We start from the raw sequence: 26458 nt of genomic DNA on the forward strand, positions 1-26458 counted from the left end.
ATAATTTAATAATTTAACAAACCATACTTAGTAACTTTGATGATGTTAAATCGTTGTTAAATTTCTTAAATCGCTTTCCAAACTTGAAATCTAAAAATAAAAAACAATATGTTTTAAAATATGTTTGATTTTATATATTGTTATGGGATAAACACAAAAAGAATTTTTCTATTTCTTTTCTCATATTTCATTACTACATTATCAATTTTCCTTCGTAAATTTGTATTAATTTACTTTATTAATAAATTTTATAATAACCTATATAAATCTTATGTAATACTGTATAATATCTATGTACATAAAAAATTGTATTTGTAAAAAAAAATTATTCATATTCATATTACATCACTTTAATATCTTTAAGGCGTAGCTTGCAAAGTTAGCGGCTACTAGCGAGTCCACTAAATCTTGTACCCTGAACCACCTTCCCGTACCATCTCTAAAATCACCCTACCTAGCCATTCTTATTCCCTCGTTACTTGCAGCTTCGCTCGAGGCGGCTCTCTCCTTATTATATCGTCTTTCCACGCCATAAAATCGGAAAAGAATTTCGCTCCCCAAGACAATAGAAACTAATAAATTTGATTACTGATTACTCTTGCGAATTTTTTAGATTAAAAACTGATTGTAAAACAAATCGTAATTAAAACAAGATTTTTATATAATTATTGTATGCATATTGTGCGTACATTTTAATTTTGCGGCCATTTTGTTTCGCTTTCATGCTATCGAAATGCTATATATACGTCGCAATATAACTCCTAACCATAAAACCAATGAATAAAACAATGAATACTTTAAATTCTAGAAATTAGAAACTATTTATGTTATTAAATCTAAACACCTTAAAATACAGAATAAACTTATTTTATATCTTATATAACTGCAGAAATTGCATATCATTTTGTTCAAACTAACCACAAGCAACAATGATAAATAATTACAAGTCAATGAAAAAATTAAAACTAGAATAAATACAACAATATTAATATTCGTTTTTAAAAAGATATATACTTACATATTTCAATTAATCAATAGTGTAACAGTTGAAACACACTTGTATTTTTATAAATTGTTGAACTCTACGACACTTTGACGAGACAAGAAAAAGTACTAATGGTTGCCTAAAAGCGCGGTAATTTCAAGTTTTGTATGCGACACCTAAACAGTAACAGAAAATACATTCAGATCCATCTATAATGTTACTAGATCTTATAATTCATTTTAACCTCACGTTGATAATGTAGAAAGGATAATGTAGAAAACAAGGATAATGTATAATACAAACAAGATAAATTTTCTATACAATGTTTTTACTATCATACAGAAAATTTTAGTAATAATTTTAGTAATAATTTTAGTAATAATTTTATTATAATTTTAGTAATAATTTTAGTAATAATTTTATAATTTTAATTTAGTAATAATTTTATATATATAAATTTGATTATTATAATATAAATTATAAAATAAAACTAAAGTATTAATAATAAGTAAAATTAAAACTAAATATTATGGAATTGTAAATAAAATATAAATATTTATTATCCAATGCAATCTTTATCTGATGATGAAATAACGACTAAATGATTGAATAGTAATTTCTGATCTAGTAACTTTTGTTTAATGTTTTAATTATTTAACACTATTTTTTTCATTGAAAATAAATTAAAGCAGTTAAAATCTGTATTTATCAACAACTGTTAAGTAAGCTATCGTAACAGAAATAAAGATTAAAGCACAGACGATTCTGATTCGATTCTGATTGATTATTTAATACTAAATTGACTGTTGCATTTGTAGTTATTTTCAATAGCAACAATAGACAATTATCAATATTTAAATTTAATATTTATTACTAAAAATTTTCATGATTAAAGATTCCACTAAAAATATTATATCAGATGCTAAAAACATAGAATATAAAAATTAATAATATTATATATAAAAAAATATTTGAAAAAAATATATGTAAATTATCAATATAATACAAATATAATAATAATGTTTAAGTTATCACACAATACAAAATTATTTAATAAATAGAACGTATTGACTTTATTTTTTTATATTTATTATGCTCAAATTTTATGAACAAATTTTAATATATATATATATATACACACACACACACACACGTATATACACATTAAGAAATGCATAATATATAACGATTAATACATAAGTATTATATTATAGATTAATATAAACGTATTTATGTATATTCATTAAAATATGTGCATGTGAGAAAATCTGTTGTAGATAAACATTGATACGAATTATGTGTATAATATGTACATATGTATATTTATAATGAAGTATTTTTTTAAAATATTCGATAAATTATTTTTAATTGGTATAATAAATATTATGATACGTAAGTATATATTATTATAGCTATAAATTTTTTACAACTATTAATATGTAATATTAATATGTCAAAGGATATTATTTCTTAAAATAGAAGGAATCTTGTTTACTCTACATTTTTTATTCGTGTTTTCTTAATCGTATAAAATGAGGATACATATGCATATGTTAAAGTAGTATATCATTTCAAGTAAATGGTGCATACGATTTATCATCCAATTCAATATTTTCTTGTCATTTGTAGTCAATACCAGAATACAAACGCAGTTATAATAAACGGTTTATGTTTGAGTCAAAATAACCGCGCTTCATCATGTATCAAGTGTGTACTGTTCGTAAAAACTTTATTTTTAAGTAAATAATTCTTCTAATTTAAGTAATAATTGACATTAATAGATTAAGTGCTTAAATTTTTACTTGATATTTATATATCAGTACATATGTGGTGAGAATTTAAATAGATTATTTTTATATAAATTAGTTCAGTAGTGTAGTACATTTTCAGTAATAAGGAAATTAAAAATACATTAAATTGATATTACATGGATAATAAAATATTAAAAAAATATATTATTATGTCGATAAATAGGTCTTCGATTAAAACAATTAATATATTGGCTGTTTTAATGGTTAGTAATTTAGTAAAAGTATCAGATTTTAAAAATAGCATATTACGATTTATAAAATTAATTAATAATAATATTACATGATTTGATTTTATCTCAATACATTATTTTTCATTTTAATCAAAAAATTTATTAGTAGAATACTTAATACTTTATTTTACTGAATATTATGATTCGAGAAAGAAAAGAAATATTTAAAAATTTATTTATATTAATGATTTAAATATCAAGTATTAACAAAATTTTTATAAAAACATTTTTATAAAACATGAAATTCTTAACAGGATAAAGATTTTGAAGTGTCAAAAATTTTAAAATAATATTGAAAAAATGGTAAGCAAATTACCACAAGAATTTAGAAGGTATTTACGTAATCGAAATCAATTACAACATGTTCTTGAAGAAACTCAACAAGCATTAGAACTTATTAACCTAGAAAACTTTTTTCCTGAAGGTAAATATTTGACTTTTTAAGCTATAACAATATTAGAATAAAATTTGATTCAATTATATTATATCAATTATATTCAATTATATTTACAGAAAATGTTGTGGAAGAATTATTACCTCCTTTAACATTGAACAGAATCACGCATATTTTAGCAAATTCTCCAGCTATTATAATTCTTGGACAAGATAGCAAGGCAAAGGCAATAGTAGTTAATACATTAATATCTAATGATATTTTACCAGTATGTAATGGATTATGGCGATGGATTAGACTTACTTATGGTCAAACAAATCACATTAGTCTCACATTAGATCTAGAATATGAATTAGTTGAAAATTTACAAGCAAATGAAAAACCTTGGAGTACTCTTCCAATTGAAGATTTAACAAAGTCTGATAATGAAGATATAACTTATCCAACTGTGCTTGAAGTTCAGCTTAATCTGCCTATATTAAAAGATGGTGTTCAAATTTTTATTGCTCCAAATAATGGGGCAGTAAAAGTTCTTGCAAATGAATTCTTATCTATTTTACCAATATTTTTATATGCACTTGGTGAACAACCTTTAACAGAACAAAATTTAGAAGAATTAAGAGATTTAAAAGAAACATATCCTTTTAATCCTGTACTTTTTATCTCATCCTTGGAAAATATATCATTGAATGGTATTGATCCTGAATTGACAGAATCTGAACAACATAGACTTCAAAATCGATTATATACTAATGATTCTACATCAAGTAAAACTAATGATGATAGTATTGATTTTGACAGAATGAATTCACTTGGATTATCATGGTTAGATCAACTAACAAATTTAGGTTTTCTTGGAATGAAAGAATCTGTTGAAGTTGATCAATTATCTTGGCTAGGTAGTGGACAATATATAAGTGACTTTGTGGGTTCATGTAGAAAAACAGATCAAATTTTATATTTTATTCGTGGATGTTTGCAAACTTATCTTATTAATGCTAGCACTTATTTAAATGAAGTACATACAGCAAGCTTAAGAAAATTCATTTTAAGTGCTTTTGATATGGCACGTATAATTCAAATAACTCCTAAAAGAATACAATATGCTCAACATAAAGAAAATGAATTGTATGCCAATCTAATGAAAATTGTTCATGAAAAACAACAAGAAATAACTGGATTAATACAAAACATTATTCAAGAAATGAAAAATGATGTTTTATTATCTAATAATGATGTTTATTTGTATCAAAACACCATGTCTAATAATAATCAAAGGACAGAGTGGTCTGCAACTGTTAAAGCTGCAATTTCTGAAGTTCAGAGAGTAGTGCTTGGTCGTCTATGCGAAAAAGTCGCAAAACAACTTGTAAATTCCGTGAATTGTTTGCGTGAGAGTTTTATTGGTACATTACAGCGTTGTTTATTAAGTCTTGAAAAAACATATGAACGCGATACTTGTTTATTAGCAAGTGATGCTTTGAAACAAATACTCTCAGCTGCATATAATGTTGAATTACATAATTCTTCACCATTTTCAATATATTCATTTTTAGAAAGATTAAATTTAATTTTTATGTCTTCATCCTTGCAATGGTCATCAACTCACACCTTAGATGTAGCTTGGAGAAGAAAAGTGACAATAGAAATATTAAATTCTTTATCTGCAACAAAACTATCCAAAATAATATTGATGCAATTTGGAGATAAACTTGAATCATCACATGATTCATTTCAAGCAGCTCTCAGATCTATAGAAAATTATTATTCTGGAAAATTAGAAAGAACAGAAGAACAAAGAATAGCTCTTAGAAAATATCATGCTCCTAGATTAGCTAAATTAGCATTAGAATCAACTTCAATGATAGATGTTGTTCGTTATGGAAAACCTCATTGTGCTGAAGAAATTGGCCGTGGCCAATATGGAATTGTATTTGCTTGTGATGGTTGGGGTGGTAAAGCTGGTCCTTGTGCAATTAAATCAGTTGTTCCATCAGATGAAAGCCATTGGAATGATCTGGCTATGGAATTTTATTATAATAGATCTATTCCTGATCATAAAAGAATAGTAAAACTTAGAGGATCAATTATTGATCATTCTTATGGTGGAGGATTTGGATTTGGATCTGCTGTTCTTTTGATATCAGATCGTTTAAGTCGTGATCTATATTGCGGAATACGTGCTGGCTTGTCGTGGTTAGAACGTATACAAATAGCATTAGATGTGTTAGAAGGAATACGTTATCTTCATTCTCAAGGACTTGTACATCGAGATGTTAAGTTGAAAAACGTCCTTCTTGATATTGAAAATAGAGCGAAATTAACTGATTTTGGATTTTGCATCACAGAAGTTATGATGTTAGGAAGCATTGTGGGAACACCTGTCCATATGGCACCAGAATTACTTTCTGGTCATTATGATAGTAGTGTTGATGTATATGCATTTGGGATTTTATTTTGGTATTTATGCGCAGGACATGTAAGATTACCATACACTTTTGAACAATTCCATAATAAAGAACTATTATGGACCAGTGTGAAAAAAGGTAATTTTGAAAATCAAAATAATTATTTAATTTCGTATATTTTTTTGCAATAATGATTGCATTAATGATTGTAGGTATACGTCCAGAAAGATTACCTTCTTTTGATGATGAATGTTGGAGATTAATGGAACAATGTTGGTCTGGAGAACCATCTAAACGTCCTTTACTTGGAGCTATTGTACCAGTATTAGAATCTATTCAACAAAAAGCAAAAAGAAGCAAATCCTTACAAGAAGTCTCCTCAGATAAATTACAAGAAAATTCAACAACAGATTCAAGAAATCCTGCATTAGCACTAGCAGAACCTTATAATCAAAGAGGTACTGTAGTCAGTCCTCCTCCTACAAAACGTAGGACAATGAAAGTTGTGAAATACCATCTTTTTCTTACTAATTTATACATTCAAATGCGGGAATTATAAAGCATTTATTTTCTATATATTCTTTGTATTTGTCATATGTCTAATGATTCAACTTTATGTAATCTCAATTCTAAACGTATTTTCAAAAAAATTTATAATATTTTACTGCATATATTTGACGCTTTTTAAATAGTATTTTAAATGAGTATCAGTATTAATTTGACAACTTTCTTATTACTCTTATACTCTCAATAATTTTTTAATCTCATATTCATCTTAATTGAACTATTAATAATAAAGTAATTAAATTATGTAAATATGAGACATAATTAAGTAATTATAAAGATTGTATAAATTTATTTTTATATTAGAGACATAAGTAATTATGATATTTGATGAATCACATATGTAATTAATGAATGATATACATTTTATTGTGATAAAAAAACTAATATGATAGAAAATAAGATAATCAAAGATTGTATATTCACTATTGAAAAATAAATAAAGGTTCCCAATTTTCTATTTATTGTTTCAGTATTGTTATAACTTTTTTTTATTTATAAAAATTTATATTGTTTTCAGATGACAAATTCTTCAAAACAAAATCTACATAAACCTTTAAATGGAATTTCAAAATGTGATAATGTTTAAATACTTTTATCATTTGACAAGAAATATTGTTTTTATCTTTTGGATTATAGTATACATAGATTCTCAATTAGCAACAGCTATTAAATCAAACGATTATATATTTTAAAACTAGTGGAAGCATTTCTCTAAGGTATGGTATTTAATGAATTAAATTTATTTATATTATAATATTTTTATTTACATTTAAGTAATAACATAATGAAATATACTTTTCTTATATTTTTATATTTTAAATTTTTTAATTTTTGTATAAAGTCATAATGGATTTGTAAATATATGTTATTAATCATTTCTTAATATAATAATGCTCTTATTTGATTAAAGTTTATTTCTTGTATGTATTTTTCTTAAATGATATGAAAAATATTGTTAATAATATAATTAAAAATAATACATTATTAAAATATTAAAATGATTCAATTCACAACTAAATTATTGTAAATATTATCTAAAGTAATAAATCAAGATTACACTTTGCTTTTTCTAAATCATGCACAAATTTATAAAATTCACTTATTGTCATTTCTATAAAAACATTCTTAGTTTTGCCATTTTTTTCTAAACTTAATTTTAGATGAAGAAATGATTTTCCCATGTTGTCAGATTCATTGCTTGCTGCAGTTACTGTAAAAATTTAGTTTCAATGCTACATTATTTTATACACATATATTTTATAACTATCCATAAAAAAAAAAAAAAATTTTTTTTTATCATCAAAGAGAAATATTATGTTAAGAAATTATTACATTTTTATTTGCTTAAATTTTAATTACAAAAACAAAATATTTAATTTTTATTTAATAAAAAACAAATTTATTATTTATTAACTTAAAAAGATATTTAATGCATAAGAATTTTTTAAATAATTTGTTTTGAGGTTAGATTCATACCACCAAATCTCCATGAAATATCAAGAATTTTTACAATATCTTTAACCATTTTGAATATAAACTTAATTTTTTATTAATTAATTATTATTTTATTTATGGTTTATTTATTAATAAATATCAAATATATTACAAATAAGATATAGAATAGACTTATTAAATTATTACGAAATCTCACGTCCAAAAAAACGAAATGTATCATTTATTATATGTTTGTTACTATTGTACATTAAATTAATAATTATTAATAAAATTAAATAAGTAAATTATATGAATTATAAAATAATATGAATATATGAATAAAATATGAATTTAAACATTTAGATATAAGTTAAAATTTTTTACTAAAAATATAATTTTATTTTATGTTAACAAATATTGTCTATAATTATTTCCTTTATTCACTAATCAATATTATCTAAAATAAATCAATACATACAAATTTTCAAATATATTATGTATTTATATCTTAAAATTATAATTTTTTTAATGAAATAAAATATTTTAATTTTCGCGCAATATTGAATAAAAACTTTCAGCCAATAATAAAATTTATGTGGGTTCGACTGAAAATTTGCAACTAATAAGAAATTCGCGTGATTCTGATTGGAAATTCTTAACCAATAGAAAATTTGCTAGACAAATTGCGTCGTTCTACCGATGCCACGATACTTATAATCAGTGGGTTATTAAAAACCAGTGAAAATTCTTTCAAAATTTTTGTAAAACTTTTGTTCTTCGAAATAATTGAATATATCAAGAATAATACTGTAATATATATTTTTTTCATTTATATTGTCGTGAAAGTGTCATTCGTTAAAAGTTAAAAGATTTTATGGCATTTATTTCTTTTTTAACTATTTTATTGAAACATCGTTCGCTAATTTTTGAATGGCTTAAACAAGTTGTATAAATTCTTGCATCATGGATACATATTTTTCAAGTAGGTACGTTATTCTTTCAAAATTTTATTTTTTTAACATATATATGCTATAAATATAATATATATTATTTAATATTTGAAAATAATTTATAATTCAAATTTTTTTTTCGATTATAAAATTTTATTAACGATTTTATTAAACTTTCGAGTGAGTTTCAATATTCTTTTCAGTATCATTATTATAAGTTATTTTTTCTTTAATATTATCCTATTGAAAGGATATTTTATTTATTGTTTTGTTAGTTTTCGTCTCTTTTATTCGTTTTCCATTTGATCATACAAGTAATTGCGTAGTAGTAATTAGTTTAGTAATTACAGTAGTTTTTATCATGAACTTTTGGACTTTAGTATAATTATTGCTATTTTATTTTAATTTTATGCACTTATTTTAAATCTTTTATTATTATTATTTTTTTTTTTTTGTTCAGATTATTAAGGATGCCATGATAATCAATGAGCCAAATCGATGTTTGCAGTAAAGCAGGTACGGTAACATATTCTTTATCAATAATTTATTTTTATGAAGATTATTTTATTCATATTATCGGATATGTTTGAATTCAACATAAAACGCGGTTTTTATGTAATAATATCATTTTTTTTTTATTTTTTTTTATTTGAACGTATTGATTTGTCGTAAATATTTTCGAATATTTATGAAATGTGACAGTTTGAAAGCATGTTTTAAATTCTAATAACGAACATTTACGTTGAATAATATTTCGTATTTAATATATATATATTTTTTTATATAACACACACACACACACACACACACACACATGCACGTACAATACATATATAATAATTTCTTTTCATATTCCCTAAATACGACAAAATATCTTATGATCTCTAATATATTATAATTTCGTATTATTAATGATATATAATTATTTATTAAAACAATAGTCTTCTGAATACTTTGATAGAAAATAGAAAGAAAATATGAAAAGAAAATATTTTTTTATTTCCTTTTCTATCCTATTTTTCTTTTACTAACACAGTTTTACTCGGTGAATTATCACGCGATCAATCAGAATCAGAATTTTCTGATTTATTTTTATTATTTTTATTATGTAATGGAGATTTAAAAAAATCTTTAATCTATAAATATAAGAATTATAGAAATAATATAATATATAATAATATATAATAACTTTTCTTTAAGTTATATTAAGTTATCAATATATTATTTTTAGGTTATTTTAAGAATTTGTTAAATTCAAGAATTTATAGATTTCTTAAATGTAGAAATTTTATGATATAAATAGATAGATTATAATTAAAACTGTTTAAAATAGAATAGATTTGTAATTGCATGCATAATTTTGATAATAAAATGATATTAATAGAAATGAATCAATAAAATATGGAACATACGTGGAACATATTTTATTTTTTTTTTTTTTGTAATTATTATTTTCAAGGAAATGAAAATATAAAATATTGATATATATATATATGGATTTATGATACATATTTTAATTATAAAGTTATATATAATATTTAGATTACAAGATGTAATTTTTGTTTTCAGATTTAGTTTATGACATCGAATTTTTTTTAAAAATCTTTTTATTTTGCACAACAATCAAAGATTGAACATTTTACAAACTCAAATTAAAAGAAGATTTATTATTGATATTGATTAATTAAATTTTTGCTTATTAAAAGAACGTGAATAGGATCGCGGATAGAATGGATCTTCATCCGTAACCTAATTTTCCTGCTAGGTTAGTATTATTTGATAATATTAATACTTGATAATATTAATTGATAATACATTATTATTTATGAACAATTATTATTTTTTTGTACGCTATTTTTTAGATATATTTTTTAAATATATTATTTATTAGATATATTAAGATTAAATTATTGTGATTTTTAAGACATAGATTGTAAAATGCATTTTATATTTTTTTTCTAATGTACATAATGTACATAGTTTATGGTTATATGGTTAATGAATATTGTTAGCTATCTCTATAGTTAAGAGAATGCAACAAGTGTAGATTATGAAGATATGAATATGTAAATATATGTCACGCTTAAGATGCGCAAATTATGAAAAATATTTCATAGATTCTATTAATATTAAAATTATTTTTTATATTCAAATTTAACTACGCAATTTTTATTTTTATTTTACATTTATTTTATTTAAAAAAGATCATCAAATCACAATGATTATTTGCCAAATTATATCGAATACTTTGTTTATAGCGAAATACATATTCATGGTCAGAAACTTCAATTTTCATTTTATATGTTATTGGACTGTTTATCGCGCATTATCATATTTCGATGCTTCGTTTGCTTCTACAATATTATTCAGGGGACTAACTTTATAACAATTAGTTTTTTTGAGCTAAATACAATTTATTGCGTTAATTTTGACAAATCAGAGAAAACAATGAAATATTTCAAATCTATATATCTATACGTAGAGTGTTGGTAGTTTTAAAACGCTTACCAGAAATCTTTCAAAAGCGAGAAAATTGGTTTAATAAATCCTTCGGTTGTCATGATTGTTCGGTTTAAAACAAAAATATCTAAAATCAAGAAACAGGATGCAATAAAACCTAATATTAGTTTTCTAGTATCTCGAATAAGATTGCGAGATAGATTTACAAAAGCTAGAGTTCATTTCTTCCATATCTCTACCGTGATATGTTGAAGAGAAAACTCGAAACTTGCTGCCATAACAGTATCAAATATAATTTAAATTTTTAGAATAATAGAAGTTGAGATGGAAAGCGGATAATATTCATATCAAGTTAGAATTTTTATTTTTTTCTTTTAAATATGGATTCGGATAACAATAATAATGAGATCTTTGTAACTTGTATAATCTTTTTTTATCATTATATAAGAAAACATCGATGTAAATTTAGTCTTATTATAATAAAATAATATATAATTAAATATAAAATCGATGTTATTAGAAATTGATTGATAACCGTTAATTGGATTTTTAATTACGTAAATGTTTGCTCTATAATACGATACGGACTTCATTCGTTATTCGTAGTGAGATTTCTTTCGTTCCATATTTTCTCAAAGGTAGGTTCGTTATATTCTTTCGTAGTAATAACTTATAACAAATGCAGGGCAATTCGCAAAGTGTAGCAGTATTTAATTTAATTCTTGAACTATAGTCCTCGAAGAAAATAATCTCGGATTTTTGTAAAGTACGGATATTTCTTATAGCGAAATATTCGCGACAAATCCTACAATCGTAACAAATATAAATGCTCCTATATAACCGACTGCAAACTAAAAATAATATCCTCCGGACACAACCACTTTGGACAGTGAACGTTATCCCAGATATTTTTATATGATAAAGAATGGAAAAGAATATATCATAGTTCCAGAGAGACGTCGCGATTAGAACTTACGAAGTAACTCGTCGGTCATGTTTCGTTCGGTTATTCGTGTCGATTAAGGACGAGAGGCATCGTACGCCGTGCTCTTTGAATTTATATGCAAATTTTCTCTATACCGTGCCATTGTTTTCCAGACATTCATAAATAAGGGATAGTAGAATCACGGATGAATCTCTTAACCAAAAGACCGTGGTTTAGTTTCACGCAAACGGTACATCGGAACTTTCGAAATACGCCATATTTGTTGCTCAAGCTTGTTAGAATTTCTAATTAAACCACACACCGAAATGATAAATCTGTCTTAAGCTACTCCGGCTTTAGGTCACTTGGTAATAAGTTCGCAAAGTTTCTTCGTGCGTACTAGCTCCAAGACGGCGAAGATTATGATCAAGTTATCATAATTACCAGAGCCTAAACGTTATTTTCGTTCCTGGCCTACGGGGAAAATTTAAGCTTCCGACAGTTTCTTATTGATCCTTGCATTTTCTATCTTTTATATCTCCTCTCTCAATTCGTTGCAGAAGATATAAAAAAAAAAAAAAAAAAAAAAAAAATGAGAGAGCGTACCACTGATTATATTACATTGTTAGAATATATGTTACTAGGAAAATAGTACTTGATATTTGTGGAAAATAATTCAAACATCTCATTTCCATTCCAGTTTCGAAACGGACTGATGATTAAAACTTTTAAATGTTACGTTATACTTCCCTTGATGTATACATACACTTATAATTTATTCTCTTCAATTATTATTGAATTATTTTCAAAGTTATGGATACTACTATGGATACTAATGTTAATACTAAAACTACATAAATGCAATGCTAATTTAATAAATTTATACGTATAAATTTTTCACGTATTCTTGAGAATATTATATATAGAGACATTGATGATTTTTTCATGATTTTTTAATAATTAATATTAACTTCAGTATATAATATTTTTTCATTTGATTTTTATTTACCTCATCAATTATTTTCGAGAATAAACAAACTTTGTAAAAGTCATTCAATAGATTTTTGATTTCAGATACATACATCTTTGGATTTTTGTTAATCGAGCTACGTTTGTTCTGGTTGACGACAGTCAAACATTTGACAAAAGGGAACTGGAGTTAGGTGATTCGATTAAATAACTCGGTAACAAGAAGAAGGAAAGAACAATAGCTATAAACTCGAGAAAAGGGAACAAGACATTACACAGTATCCCAGCTGAACATCAGTTCAAGCAGAAAATTCGCATAAGCAGCAGCTTTTTAAAAAGGTGACTATTTTAGGACATTTCTTTTTTGTCTTCTTATAGTCTTGACATTTTGCACACTGTTTCAGTATTTTATACTTCATCATTGTCTCGTGATAATTTGACAAATATTGAGTCGCTTTGAACTTTGTAATTTTTTCCGTTTGTTCACGACAGAAAGAAAGTTATAATAAGAATTTCAAGTTAAGATAAATTCGGATAATATTCCTTTTCTTCTCGTACCATAGATTATTAAAAGAACAATTCGTGCGTTCGTATATGTGAATAAAAGATGCGTTATCGAGATTTTTAATAGATGTTTTTTAATATTGGAATAATTTTGCGTGGGAGATAAAAAGAGAAAATTTGTGCGACAATCGTTTGCAAAAAGTTGATCGATCGGTTGGTAAATTTTGCAGGCCAGTTTTTCAGCGAGAAATTTTTCTCGGCTGTGAAATGACATATAATAAAGCACACAGTGTATAATTTAGTAAATTATCGTCGAATTAATGCGGCTATGTATGCAGTTTTACACTTCACCCAAGTTTAATAAAATTCATCCGGTAACCGTAGCCACGTGCATCGCGTTGTGCACACAGAGGATCCTCTTCGTGTTCCTTCAATACCATCGCAGTATCACGATGGTGTTGGTGACGATTCCTGCAATTCTGCTGGGTGGGGCGGCGCGCGGGCGCCTGCGTCAGATAAGATATCCAGGAGCGTGTCTCTTGGGTTATCCTTAAAATATCCAAGCTACCCTATTACCACGAAATTCGAATCGGTAGGTTTATCATTAATCACGACCTTCCTTCGACGAGTGTGCTCGCACACCACTTCTCCAATATCCTTTTCCATCCCTTCTCACGGTTTAGAACGCGATCGTCATGTTTCGACTTTCCCTTCCCGATGTTTTCCTTTTACCTTCTCTTTTACGATATCTTTTCGATTTCTATACAGGTCGTCGTTTGGCCGTCGTTTCTCCTCGAGAAAAGAGACGATTCACCGCTGAACCACTGAAAGAGAACGAAGCGGCGATAAATCTACGAACGATGAACGGTAGTGCTCGGCTGCTTGCTCACTCGATCGACTTTTATTTCAAAGGCGGCTGGAAAGGGATAGTCGAAAGAGGAAGAGAAAAGTACGAGGCTGGGAAAGAGATAGGGAAATAGCAGGTTGAGCCTAAGGGAAAAATAAGGGCGAAGAGGGAAGGGAAATCGAGGGGAGAGTTTGGATGCGCGTACGACGTGAAACACGGCCCAGTAATTTGGAGAAAATTTAAAGCGCTCCGTCGGGGTAATTGCATAGGCGTCTCTATGCCGTTCTCTTTTTTCCCTTCTTTATTTTTTTTTTTCTTTCTTTTTCAGTGGGTTTGTTTTTCATCGAGAGGCGAGAAGACTGAAAGGGTTTAATTAAATGATACGCTAGCGCGTTCCCGCCGACAAAGAACGTATCAAACGCGTGTACGAGATGAAATTCTATGGAAAAGAAGAAACAGAGGCGAATAGAAAAGATGAAACACGTCCGCAGATACAAATATGGGACGATCCACTTTTGGACAGTGTACTCAGCTTTGCTCGCGATACACGGAAACTTATTACTATAGAGATCCACGTTACTTATCGTGGCGGATGTATTATCCCCGCGGCTTCGTGTCACAGAAGAAAGAAAAGAAAAAAGGGAAGAAAGAACAGGCAGGTCGTACAGAGAAGAAAGAAACGGATAAATTTTGGGCAAGCTTGGATAAATCGCGATTGTCTGACAGGATCAGACAACCGATCGTTAAAACACGAGGGATCCAATCCTTTTCATTTTTAAAAAATGGCGCGTTCCGAGAAGTTTCTAAATGCGGTGCACGATGCTAACGAGTCGTCTCCACTCGGAAAAGTATCCTAGGAGCCTACGTCGAGTCGTCGCGTAATTTCCACCGCCGAACGTGTACGCCGACGCGTAATAAACGACAAAAAGAAAGAAAAAAAATAACTCCACCCAGCGGGAAAAAGAACAAGTTTGCGTGCATGGACGGACGGAGAGAAGTGTACGGTTCTGTAAGACCAGTGGCAGAGAAAAAGAGAGGAGAGAGGATAAATGCGAATGTAAGCGGGAAGGAGAAAAGACGAGAGGAGTGACGGCGTGTGTAGCGGTCCGTTCCGGAGCGACACGATGTGTTTCCCCACGTTTTTTGTTTTAATTTCATAGAGGCCACCAGCTCTCGCGCCTTCTTTCCCTCATCCCTCTCTTTTTCTCTTGTTTCCTCTCTCATGGGAGCCCCGCGAAATGTACCACGGTGGTTTTCAGCACTGTGGATGCTGCCGCCTATATATCCATCCTCTTCCCCTTTTCCGTCCTCATCCTCCCACCATCCCTCTTCTCTCTTACTATCGCCAACCCCCTCTTGCTTCTCACTCTTCCCCTTCCCTCCTTCTCTCCATCCTGTTATCCCTTCTCCTTGCACGCTTTCGTCGCCACCCCTACGAGTCGGTAAAGGGCTGAACCGGCCAGTGCAATCCACGACGAGTTCGAGGTCGAATCCACGCGTCTCCCGCGTCTCGTTATTACGCGATTTTTTCACGCGTTGCTCGAGTTTTGCCGCGCTGTAAATCGTTTCGTTCTATCATCGTTCGTTTCGTCGTTTCGCGTCCCGTTTACCGTGTCGATCGGCTCGCTTTGGTCCATTCGTTGATCCGGATGCGAAGTGGGAAAAAAACCACGTACGTACATGCCACGTTCCACGATTCACGTCGAGCTCGTTCCATTAGAGACGCTTTTGTTCGCGCCTATGGCTCGTCTTCTCTCGCCTCTTACTTTCACATCGTTTCGAACAGTCTCGTTACGCGTCTCCTCTCCTCTCGTCGCGTCGTCGCCCGTATTTATCCTCCCTTAGGTTAATTAGCGTGCGGCCCAGTTTAATGATCTTTCGAAACGTCATTAAACTTGCCGCTCTATCGGAGTGCACTCTGTGAACTTGGACTGGGGAACAAGTAGCTGGAAAATGATACGTTTAGGACGACGACGTAACTTCTAGGGTCGTTAAGCGCGCCGACAACTTATCGGCGGGATGTCAACATCGTGCCTGTCTCCTGTCCAACTCGACGATCTCGTAATCTATCGACGCCACGAAATGTCTTCGCGACACGTAAGTCATCGGTATTTTCAATTTGTCGTTTTCACCCCCGCTTTCCAATCCCCTTTCGTCTCACGCTCCCTCTCGATTCATTGGTTGATTTTCGTTGGTCGATTTCGATCCTTGGGGGGTGTATTCGCGATACAGTCGCCGGTCCGTTTAAAGCTGTACAAAGTGCGATTGTCGAGAAAGGAAAAAAAAGGATCGGTTCGAAAGGAGTCAATAGCGGTCGGGAAACTTGGAAAAAAAATGTATAACTCGGATAATCTCGTGATTCATTGAATATATTTTCTCTCCCCTTTTTCCCTTTAGCGGCGGTTCAGGTTTTTTTACGGCTTGGGAACTCGTTGAGTATTCATTCAATACACGCGTTTTTTCTGCGGCCTGTACCTCATCCTCCTCCTCCTCCATCTCCTCTTTTTCTTCGACGTGTATAGTACAAGTGTCTGTCTGTGTAACAACGTCCGTATCTACTTGAATTCTTTTCGAGTGTCAGACGTTTTTTTTCGTAAAAGCGGGTCAAAAGAACGGACGGAATCTTTCCGCACATCGCGTTATTCGCAGTGTTTGTACGTGTATATATGTATATATGCGTGTAATTGTACGTGCATGCATCTCTTTCTCTCTTTCTTTTTTTTTTCACTGCCTCTATACGCGTTGTTCGTGAAAGATGCGTGTAATTCTCGAAATTTTGTTTAACGTTTCAAAGTAACCATGTTACATCGCATACGTACAGAGAGTGCGCGCAATACCGTGCTAGATTCGCTTTAATTCTTCGACCTGGAAACTACTCGACGAAACTGAATTTTAACTTGGATTGATAAATTTTCATCGAGCACCTGTGCGTCTGTTGACTTATCCATCGAGTAATCGAGTGACAATTCAATAACCGTGATTATATAATTGGAGAGTGTAAATAGTCTGTAAATGACGTAGAATGGGTAGATGAAACGAAATTATTGAATAAATGGAAACTTGGCGGAATTGTTTGGCAGAGGGTGCGGGATTGCTGGTTCGTTGTCAAGCGGAGCTTAGAAAACCGGGGAAAGGAAACGGTGTATTCATGCAAGGAAACAGTTACGCTATATTTCTATCGTCGACAGGATACAACTAAAAACCGGTGACGTGTTTCGCTTCGTTCAAGGATTGGAGAGGAATGGGAGGGGGAGGGAGGGAGGAAGTTTGAAGTTGCAAGAAGCGAGAAAAGAGTTAGGAGTAGCGAGGAGTAGAGTAGGGAAGAAAAAAAAAAGAAGGGGAGGGGGGACTCATTAATTCTGTTTTTTCGTGCACGATAATGGAAACCCGGTTGAACTTTCTTATTCCTTCGTTAGCCACTCTTGGCGCCGTGAAAAGGCAGAGTCTTATTTCGTCTAGAACCGACAAAGAAGAAACTTGTCATCCGAGAGGGTAATTAAACGGCGATAATTGCGGTGATTACAACCGGATAAATCGTTGGGTTATCGGAAGTTTCACTCGGCATATTAATTTTATCGGCATGGCATCCGATCGCTGCTCAAACGATTACTTTAATTGGCCCATCGTGTTTCATCCGTGTTTCGTCCGATAATTCAATAATAAAATAACGCAAGACTATGCCATCGGCTTCGATGCTAGCTGGATTAAACTAGCGTTGATTTCGGGCTACACGCGATAGTGTGACCGGTGAAATTCATTCGATCTCAAAACGAATCGTTTCACCGTGAAACGAGACTTTGTGGTCGTTAAAATAACCCGTTAAAAGTACTTCGTGATTCGAATTTCGCATTTCGAAGAAAAAAAAAAAAAAGAAAGAAAAAGAAAAAAAAGAGGACCGCTAGTTTGTAAACGGGTAATTAAATAGACCGGCCAATAGAGTGCTCGAAACGTGATTATGTCTAATGAGCCACTTGGAAAACTTGGTGTGAAATTAGGATTAGGAAACGGAATTTTAAATCGGATCGGAAAAATTAATTCCCGGTGAAACAACAAGGAAATTTTTCCCTTGCCCCTCCCCATTTCTTATCACCCTCGTTAATTCTCGTCTTCTTTCCATTTTCTCTTTCCCCTCCCCCTCCCGTCACGAATCGACAAATATTATTCTTGGGAACACGGTAGTACGGTTGATTTACGCGTTATGTCGTTTAACTTTAAAAAGGTCCATTCACGATGGATTTCATTGCTGTTAACACCATGCTCCGCGTTTGTCATTGACGTGGACTCGTGTACGCTTTGTCAGTGGGACAGCTCGAACGTCCCCGTTGATTGCTTTCTTCGATTCCACGCTTCTACGCTATGATCAATAACACTGTCAATAGGTGATGGACGACTGGTAGAAAATATATTTTCACCCCGAACGGGTCGTACGTTCCAATAATCTGCCCTCTACGAATTTCATTCGTAGGAATCGCCGCCTTCCCCATTTCGATCCCATTTCCAATTGATTCACGTTCGGACTAATTTCACGGGGAGATCCCCGTGATTGTTCTCGTGGAGACATGGGCAAACATCCGCTCGTGGAAGAAGCTTGCATAGATGATATAACCTGATATCGTATCGGGGAATGACAAACATGGATGTCGTTCTAAATTTTCCGGATCGTTTCAGAACAACTAAATTAAGCGGGAAATAATTGTAATCGATGTACCGTCATCGCGATAATGCCACGTCCGGGACGAATAAATATTGGTCCATTAGCATGTTTTATTGTATACCGGTATAAATTTTCGGCCGGTGCTCCACGGAGAATTGAAAATATATCAACAATTTGCAATAATTTACCTTTGCGATTCGTACGTAACGAATTTCATATACTTTCTCGCCGCCAACATTGAAATAACCGGTTGTTGCACCGCTTTACTTTTTTAATAACGCTTTCGCTATGTTATTTTTTTATCTACGAAAAAAAAAATATATATATATGAAAAAAAAGAGAGGAATTATTAAATGATCAACACGGGAGAGAGGGATGGGGGAATGTTTAACGCTTTAATCGCTTTAACAAAGCGATTTATTTTTTTCTCTGCGCAATATCAAACGCGTAAAACGTTTCCACGCCGCGAGGAAAGGCTTTTCGGAAAAATCTTGATCGGTAGTGACCATCATCCCGACCGTGATGCCGCCTTTATATCTCTCTTCTCCCTTTTTCTCGCGCTTCTCCACCTCCTCTTCCTCCGCCTCTTCCTCTCCTCTTTCTTCTTCCTCCTCCGCTACTCGACGAAAAGTATTTCTTTCCTGGGAGACAAAACGTTGCTTCCATTCTAAACTTTCCTCCCCATTTAATAACCGCGCGATACAAACCGACGCTTAACGTCATCGTATAATATTCTCCTTCGGGGGTGCTTCGAGCTCTTTACAACTGTTTTTCAAAGCTTCATCCCGGTCATAGCGAGAAACAAAAGCATGACTTTTCCTCTTACAATCGTGAGAATGTTAATCACACTTGACGGAACTCTCTCTTTGGAAAAACGAACTTCTGCTCGGTCGGAAATCCAATCCAGAAAAGTTTCAATCGTTCCTCTCGGGTATCGAGGTGAGAAAGAGAAAGAGACAGAGAGAGAGAGAAAAAAATATTTGACCGTACGAAGCGTGCTTGCGTGCAAAATTATGCACATATGTAATACGAATCGATAATACCCGTATACCCGATATGAATGAATACCAAACAGGATGATACAGATTTTCAATTAACCATTCTTTCCACGCGCGTATTCGTCGTTGATTCGTTTTCGTTTTCGTTCCGTTCCGTTCCGTTCCGTTTCGTTCCGTTTCGTTGTAAAATGAACGTACACAGATGGATACACGGATGGATGCGGACAAAGGGGAACGGGGTGAAACGTATTGCGTCGCCGTGCCGTTTGCCACGATACCGTTGTCCCGGCGGAATAAAGGGCAACGATTTTCATTTAAATGTCTTCGGGTCAGTCAAGTGGCCAAATAGGACGTGGCATCCGACGACGATTGACCCGATAATTGATACCGAGCCATAGGTTAAATCGATGCTCAGGATTATCGGCACTTTAATCGGCACGGCAATGGTGCAATTTCGTGTACCATCGGCGGACAGAGAGAGAGAGAGAAAGAGAGAGAGAGAGAGAGAGAGAGAGAGGGGGTGGTACACACCGAGGCGAACTTAATTACCAAGTACGGATGCCAAATCCTGGCAGAATCGTTCCATCCTGTTCACGTACGAGCGATACGTGTTTATGCGAAAGTGAGAGAGGTGGATGCAGCCCAGGGGTGGAGGGAGAGGGGAATGTACATTATTCAACGGTCGGCTCTTTCCAAGCCTTCTTTACGTAATGCGCTCTTCTTCTTTCGGTATTAAGTTTTTCGTTATCCCTGTCTCTCTGTGACGGCCGATCCATCGGGGATGTACCTATTCAATGAACTTCCTCGAGATATGATGGGGGAGGGGAGGAGGGTTCACATCCGATAAACCCGATAAATTCCGCCCGACAAATGTCCTTCCGTAATACCAATTAGTATTCATAAAGTCGACCGCTCTTTATCCTCCCTTCTCCCTGATCCTAAATCCTTGATCCTCCATATTTCCCGAGAAGATACGCGGCGTTCGTGAACTCTGTGACTTTCCTCTTTCGATGAAGACGAATTCCGGAAATCGTACCTCGTTGATGATCGTACGATTAAATGGATCGAGTTTCCTCCACAGTTGGAAGTGGAGGTACGGTATTCTGTGCATTCTGTAAATTTCGTGTGTAACTTTTTAAAACAGGGGAAAAATTGAAGGATGTTCATTATAAATTTGGTGAATCCACGGATCTCGGGATTCATTGAAAAGGAACTCTCTGGGAAAGATAAAGAAAAATGTTTGTATCGAGGGACGAAGGATAACGTTGAGTTATACGTTGTTAGTTATTCACTGCCAGTCAAAAGCTACGGACTTATTAAGGACGGTTCATATTTTCTAGCGTACTTATTATTCAAAACGATTCATCGTTGAGTTTATGCAAAATTCCCCGCGAAGATGGCAGTTTAAAATATCAAATCTTTTCACTTACCTCCAACTTTTAAACGGTTCGGTGAAAGATTCAGGAAACGGTTCCCCTCCCCGTTTCCCTCGAGGATGGATTTCTTTTATTAAAACGAAAGCACGTTGTAAAAGTGACCGAAACCCAGGGTCACTTAAAACGGAATCGGCAATTTTCAACGAAACTTTTTCCCTTGTACAGATTGAGAGAAATCGAGAGAAGAATCGTTGGCCCATGTTTTTAATCTTCATTGAACGATTTGGAAAATATTTGATAGTTAATAGAGCTGTATTTCATTGGAGCGTAAAATATATACGACTTTAGAATATTCTCACGAGTGAGATAATAGCCCTGTGGCAGTAACCATAATCGTTACACCCGCAGACCTTAAAGTAGACTAAGATAGTATGTACTCTAAAGCTGAAAGACATTGCGCGTACATACGCGTGCCACCGCTTCATCCTGAATATATAATCATGATTCGCCACGTTGTAACTTTCGTGATATAAAAAAAAAGAAAAAGAAACTACGAGATAATATATCGTCGACTATTTTTTCCTTTCTTCTTTCTTTTCTCTTTCTTCTCAATCTCGCACACAATCTTCAAAACTTAATCCCGCATCACTTCCGAGTCGTTGATTTATTATTAGTTTATCTTAAAGTATGCATTTACGTCGCAAGATTTACCACAATTTCACTTCTGTCTCGCGCACCATCTCGCACGTATTCCAGGCTTATCGTTGATGGTTCCGGTGATGGTTGCCGCCTCTTCCACCGGCGTGGAAGGCCGCATCATCGTTCATATCCCGTTCGTTGCCACAGCCCCGTTCCTCCTCGTCTTTTTTATTGCTCCGAATTGCTCGCGACCTTAGTCGCTCGTTAAATTTCGCCCCATCTTCCGTGAGCTTAACGCTCGGCACAGTGAGTAAAAGATAGAAGAGGAATAAGTGCTCTCGTGGCCAAGGGAAAATTCGCTTTTCACGGAATGTATCGCGAAGCGGCCGGCGCGTCAACGATTCGTTCGTTCCTCGAGGATCACTCTAATAAGTAATCGGTCTTTTAATAAATGTCGCCCTCCGTCTGTGCTTTTTCATCTTTGATCTTGCCACGCCGTTCCGAGTGAAAATTTTCGATGCGCCGTCCACTCGTGTCGCGAAGAGTCTTCTCCCGTTTCAAAACGATCTCTCTTCTTTCTCCTCTCGTTTCTCTCGTCCCTCGTAATTCTCACTCGCTGTCGCGTTTTGTTAGAAACGAAACTCTATCTCTACGAAAGGATGGGCTTTTTATACTCTCGCGAGATATTGTTGCTCCCTAAATAAATTTATTATTCCAAAATGATCGAAATTATAAATATCAGCGCAACGATGGATGCGTTTCAGATTAATTAATCGGTTCGATCGATTTAATTATCGGATGTTGTTGAAAGAGATTAAATTCGCGAAAATCGCTCGGTCATTTCAAGGGAATCGCTCAGAGAGAGAGAGAGAGAGAGAGAGAGAGAGAGAGAGAGAAAAAGAGAGCAAAAAAGGAATGACTTCTAAATTGAAGTACTACTTGGTTTCTCGCTCGATCCATTTCATTTTAGTCGTCTCGAAAGAGATTTCGATCTTCAAAGATACGAACGAAAAATAAAAAGGATCGTTTACCATTAAGATTTCACGAATTCCAATCGCGTTTCCGTCACATCAATTACTACATTCATTCCGCTCGAATTTCAGGAGGATGATCGGCAGAGGCAGCAGCCGACGCTTAAGGAATCGAGTCAGCCGTAATCCCTGAAACGGTTTAGGCCTTGCACGGATACCAACCGCGGGACAGCTGAAATTCCTCAAAGGAGCTGGTTAACCACGACGATCTTGCACGAAGACACGCTACACGTTGCCGTCGTTCGCGTTTATGTACGCAGGTGGACGTTCCTGGATAGGAAGTTGAGCAGGAGAAGGGAAAGGGTGGCCTAAAGGCAGCAACCACCGCCACCAGAACCGGTTAACTCGGCCGGCTAAAGACACAGTCGTCTGGTAGCCGCAACATTCCACAAACTTGCACAATATCCACAAACCCGGGAGGCCGCGAAATTCTTTGGCAAATCTTTTGGTGCTTGCTTCCCCGAGACGAGACGGAACGGAACGCAACGCGTGTGTGTGAAACGACGGCCGAAACGACGACGGTCTGTCGAGCGGAGGGTGTGTCGCCTCCGTGTCCCCGGTTGAGGGGCAGTCGAGCGACGAAAATGCAGCGTTGAAAAGGGTCTCGAGAAGAAGGTGGAAACGTCGCGGGGGAGGGGGGGGGGAGAGGGTTCTGTTAACGCGCGCGACAAGTGACGTCGCGTTGGAACAGTCGAGACATCTGTAAATGAGGAAGCAGGGAAAATAGGCGTGACAAGGGTCCGCTTAAAGCGGAATATTAGTCGTGTCACCTAATGATCGTCGTGCTTCACGTCCATTCGGCCCCGGTCGTAATATCAAGCGAAATTTCCACTCGTCCTCTGCGAATCGCCCGTGTATTTTGCAGCCCCGTTGTGTACACCCTTCTCTTTCACCCTTCTCCACAATTTCCTATAGTTCTCCAATTAAAACCGGGGAGGGAGGGAGGAGGATTCGAAGCAGAAGAAAGACAGTCGTGACAGTTGGCCATCGTTTTAAAGACGATGGTAATTCCGATTACCGTTTTATCGATGTTGATGCGGCCAAGTAGACCGGTGATATACGTTATGCTATAAGAGGATCTATACGGACGGCGAAGCAAGAGAAGAGGGCAATCGACGTGGAAGCTTTCAAGGCTATGGTAATATTAACGTTAGAAATTAAACCATCGGCCGTGGTACGATGGATGTTCGCTAAAAGCATCGCGATCGTATTAACATCCAACTGGAAAGGAAGAAAAGGAAAGAAAAATCTTGTAGCGAAATAGCAGGCAGTAGAAATTAGGAAGAAGAAGCGTGAACGTTACTCTTTCTCTCTTTCTCTCTCTCTCTCTCTCTCTCTCTCTGTATATATCTCTTTCTTTCTCTCCCTCTTCCATCCTGCTCAACAGTGTCTCTGTATTGTCGGATAAAAAGGAAGGCAGAGATTTCTTCACAGAAGTAGCCCGTTGGCTGTGGAACAGTAGCGACGGAATCCTGAAAGCCACTCGAGGAAGAAAGAGCCGCGGAAGAACGCTTGGTTCTATGGCCTAGAGCATCCTGTATTTCTGATAACGTACAGAACTCGGTAAGCTTCCCAACAAGAAGGTTTGTGAATGAAACCGAATGAGAAACCGGTAAGCAAGGAGAGGAGGAGCCCTTTCGCCCGAAGGTACTCTATTAACCTTATTGCCAAAGGATATCGTCCCAACGTTTTGCGCCAACTCCGACAATATTCGCCTTGATACGGTTCAAGTTCGATGACAAGTTTCGACGCGTATACCTTTCACTTTGTTCCTAGATCGAAGAGAATCCGTACGAAAAGGAACTTGCCTCGAAATAATTTCGAAGAGGTCGTAATCTATAATCGTGGAAGAATAGAAACCGGAACACGGAACGACGATCGAGGAGTAACTCGCCAAACTTGCCTTTTTTCCTTGACATTCGGTTGGCTCGTGCAGTTCATGGATCCCGATAACGGGAGGCGAACAAAATTAGCTTCCGCCTCGTTTCTAACGAAGAGAAAGAAGCCCTTTTGCGAGAAACCTCTCTTGCTCCCTTGGCCATCGAGGAAGGAACGGTTCACCGATAATTTTATGAATTAACGACAGTTTAACGACCCTAACGACCATCGTTGCACTCCGATACTTTGGAACGCGATTCACGACCCACGTAGAAACTCCGGTAATCCGTGAATTCGCGCGGTATCTTTGAGAGACCGAGGAATTGATCTAGCCAACTTACCCTCGCCGCAAGGAGAGATGTTTTAGCCCCTTAGGACGGAGGCCAGTTCTGCCCCTAGGTTTCCAGGGCAACAGAAACTTTCCTCTTTTCCCCGGTTGCGCTAATCAATCCTTGGAAAGGGAGGCGACCCCGGTAAACAATTGCAACACGGTGGAACGCGATAAAAGGTTCCCTCTCTTATTCCAAGGTATCGAAAGCACCGACTCGACTCGATTCGATTCGATTCGATTCGACTCGACTCGACTCGCGGGAGAATCGAATTTCCTTCAACGACGAACCTGAAGAGTAGCGACGAGTTTGTTCGCGCAACGTCCCTTGCTTCGCCCGGGGAACGGGATTTCCAATCTCTGATAAAACGTGGAAGGTTGGAGACGGGTTAACGGAGGCTGGAACGGAGGAACGACGCGGTGAATGTGGGCTGGGGACGAGGCAATCGGTGGCGAGCCGGGTGAAAAAGGGCGAGGCAGAGAAATATGGTGCACGAGGCCACGGGTCTATGGCACGGCGCGGGATTCAGCGTATCGAGGTGGCTGATGATCATAATACACGGATACCGGGCCACCACCCTTTTGCTATCCATTCTACTTAACGTGCTGGTGCGAACTGCCGGTGAGTATAGACGTGTATACGATATGGTTCTCGGTTTCCACGCCACGTTTGTTTCACTCTCCGCCGCATAGGCCCTCTCTCGAGTGTTTGCGTTTCGCTCGATGGAACTGTTTCGTCGTTTCGCCCACGGCGGCGAATCCATTCCGTGCTACACAGCGCTCGTAATCGTCGCTTTGCCGGGGTCAAAGTAATACAGGGACCGTCGCGCGTACTACCACCACCGCGTACGGTCCGAATTCAGTTTCGAGATGCCTACGATCATCGCTTTTACAGATCTTCCGAATCAAGCGCGAACCATCCTGCAATTTCACTTTGCCATCGCGCCAATAATATCTAATACCCTTCCGATCAGTCGTAAAAACTTTAACGCGACCATCGTCCGATGGGGATGGATTCTACTTTGGTTTTAACAGATTCCGACCGAATTATCGAGCGCGCCGGCACGAGT

General features: G+C 34.5%; 3 protein-coding genes across 15 annotated transcripts in view; 2 read left to right on the forward strand and 1 right to left on the reverse strand.

Moving 5' to 3' along the window:
* Window positions 1–2253: 2253 nt before the first annotated feature.
* On the forward strand, window positions 2254–7087 carry LOC122716079 (dual serine/threonine and tyrosine protein kinase). Of its 6 annotated transcripts, none has more exons than XM_043938807.1 (5): window positions 2707–2815; window positions 3281–3450; window positions 3540–5966; window positions 6041–6286; window positions 6913–7087. In XM_043938807.1, exons 2-5 carry the CDS (start codon window positions 3327–3329, stop codon window positions 6942–6944), a joined length of 2829 nt encoding a protein of 942 aa, XP_043794742.1. In that variant the 5' UTR covers window positions 2707–2815; window positions 3281–3326; the 3' UTR covers window positions 6945–7087. The 6 variants fall into 6 exon arrangements, with proteins under 6 accessions (XP_043794741.1, XP_043794739.1, XP_043794740.1 ...); XM_043938803.1 differs by lacking the exon at window positions 6913–7087 and adding an exon at window positions 2960–2999 and having other exon boundaries at window positions 2722–2815; window positions 6041–6652; XM_043938806.1 differs by lacking the exons at window positions 2707–2815; window positions 6913–7087 and adding an exon at window positions 2254–2377 and having other exon boundaries at window positions 6041–6652.
* A 224-nt stretch (window positions 7088–7311) lies between these two features.
* LOC122716131 (COMM domain-containing protein 7-like) lies at window positions 7312–7926 on the reverse strand. Its single transcript, XM_043938916.1, has 2 exons — window positions 7872–7926; window positions 7312–7605 (listed from the first exon to the last, which is right to left on the reverse strand). Exons 1-2 carry the CDS (start codon window positions 7918–7920, stop codon window positions 7430–7432), a joined length of 225 nt encoding a protein of 74 aa, XP_043794851.1. The 5' UTR covers window positions 7921–7926; the 3' UTR covers window positions 7312–7429.
* A 706-nt stretch (window positions 7927–8632) lies between these two features.
* LOC122716075 (lachesin-like) overlaps window positions 8633–26458 on the forward strand; it is a 49936-nt gene continuing 32110 nt past the window's right edge. Inside the window, exons 1-7 of one of the 8 annotated variants that reach the window (XM_043938788.1) lie at window positions 8633–8815; window positions 9240–9295; window positions 10349–10544; window positions 13239–13472; window positions 14406–14741; window positions 14813–16581; window positions 23255–26010. In XM_043938788.1, the coding sequence (XP_043794723.1) occupies window positions 25875–26010 (136 nt within the window). In that variant the 5' untranslated portion in view covers window positions 8633–8815; window positions 9240–9295; window positions 10349–10544; ... (2 more) ...; window positions 14813–16581; window positions 23255–25874. The remainder of the gene's footprint in view (window positions 8816–9239; window positions 9296–10348; window positions 10545–13238; window positions 13473–14405; window positions 14742–14812; window positions 16582–23254; window positions 26011–26458) is intronic. The other 7 variants (XM_043938789.1, XM_043938793.1, XM_043938790.1 and 4 more) reach the window with 7 other exon arrangements.

The sequence above is a fragment of the Apis laboriosa genome, unplaced genomic scaffold (assembly GCF_014066325.1).
Source record: "Apis laboriosa isolate Shangri-la unplaced genomic scaffold, ASM1406632v1 scaffold42_cov153, whole genome shotgun sequence".
Lineage (NCBI taxonomy): Eukaryota > Metazoa > Arthropoda > Insecta > Hymenoptera > Apidae > Apis > Apis laboriosa.

Coding starts and splice junctions, on each gene's coding strand:
- LOC122716079 (XM_043938806.1), top strand. CDS start 3,327: ATGGTAAGCAAATTACCACAAGAATTTAGAAGGTATTTACGTAATCGA. Junction 3,451..3,539: donor AGAAAACTTTTTTCCTGAAG/GTAAATATTTGA, acceptor TTATATTTACAG/AAAATGTTGTGGAAGAATTA. Junction 5,967..6,040: donor ATGGACCAGTGTGAAAAAAG/GTAATTTTGAAA, acceptor TAATGATTGTAG/GTATACGTCCAGAAAGATTA.
- LOC122716131 (XM_043938916.1), bottom strand. CDS start 7,920: ATGGTTAAAGATATTGTAAAAATTCTTGATATTTCATGGAGATTTGGT. Junction 7,606..7,871: donor TATTTCATGGAGATTTGGTG/GTATGAATCTAA, acceptor AAATTTTTACAG/TAACTGCAGCAAGCAATGAA.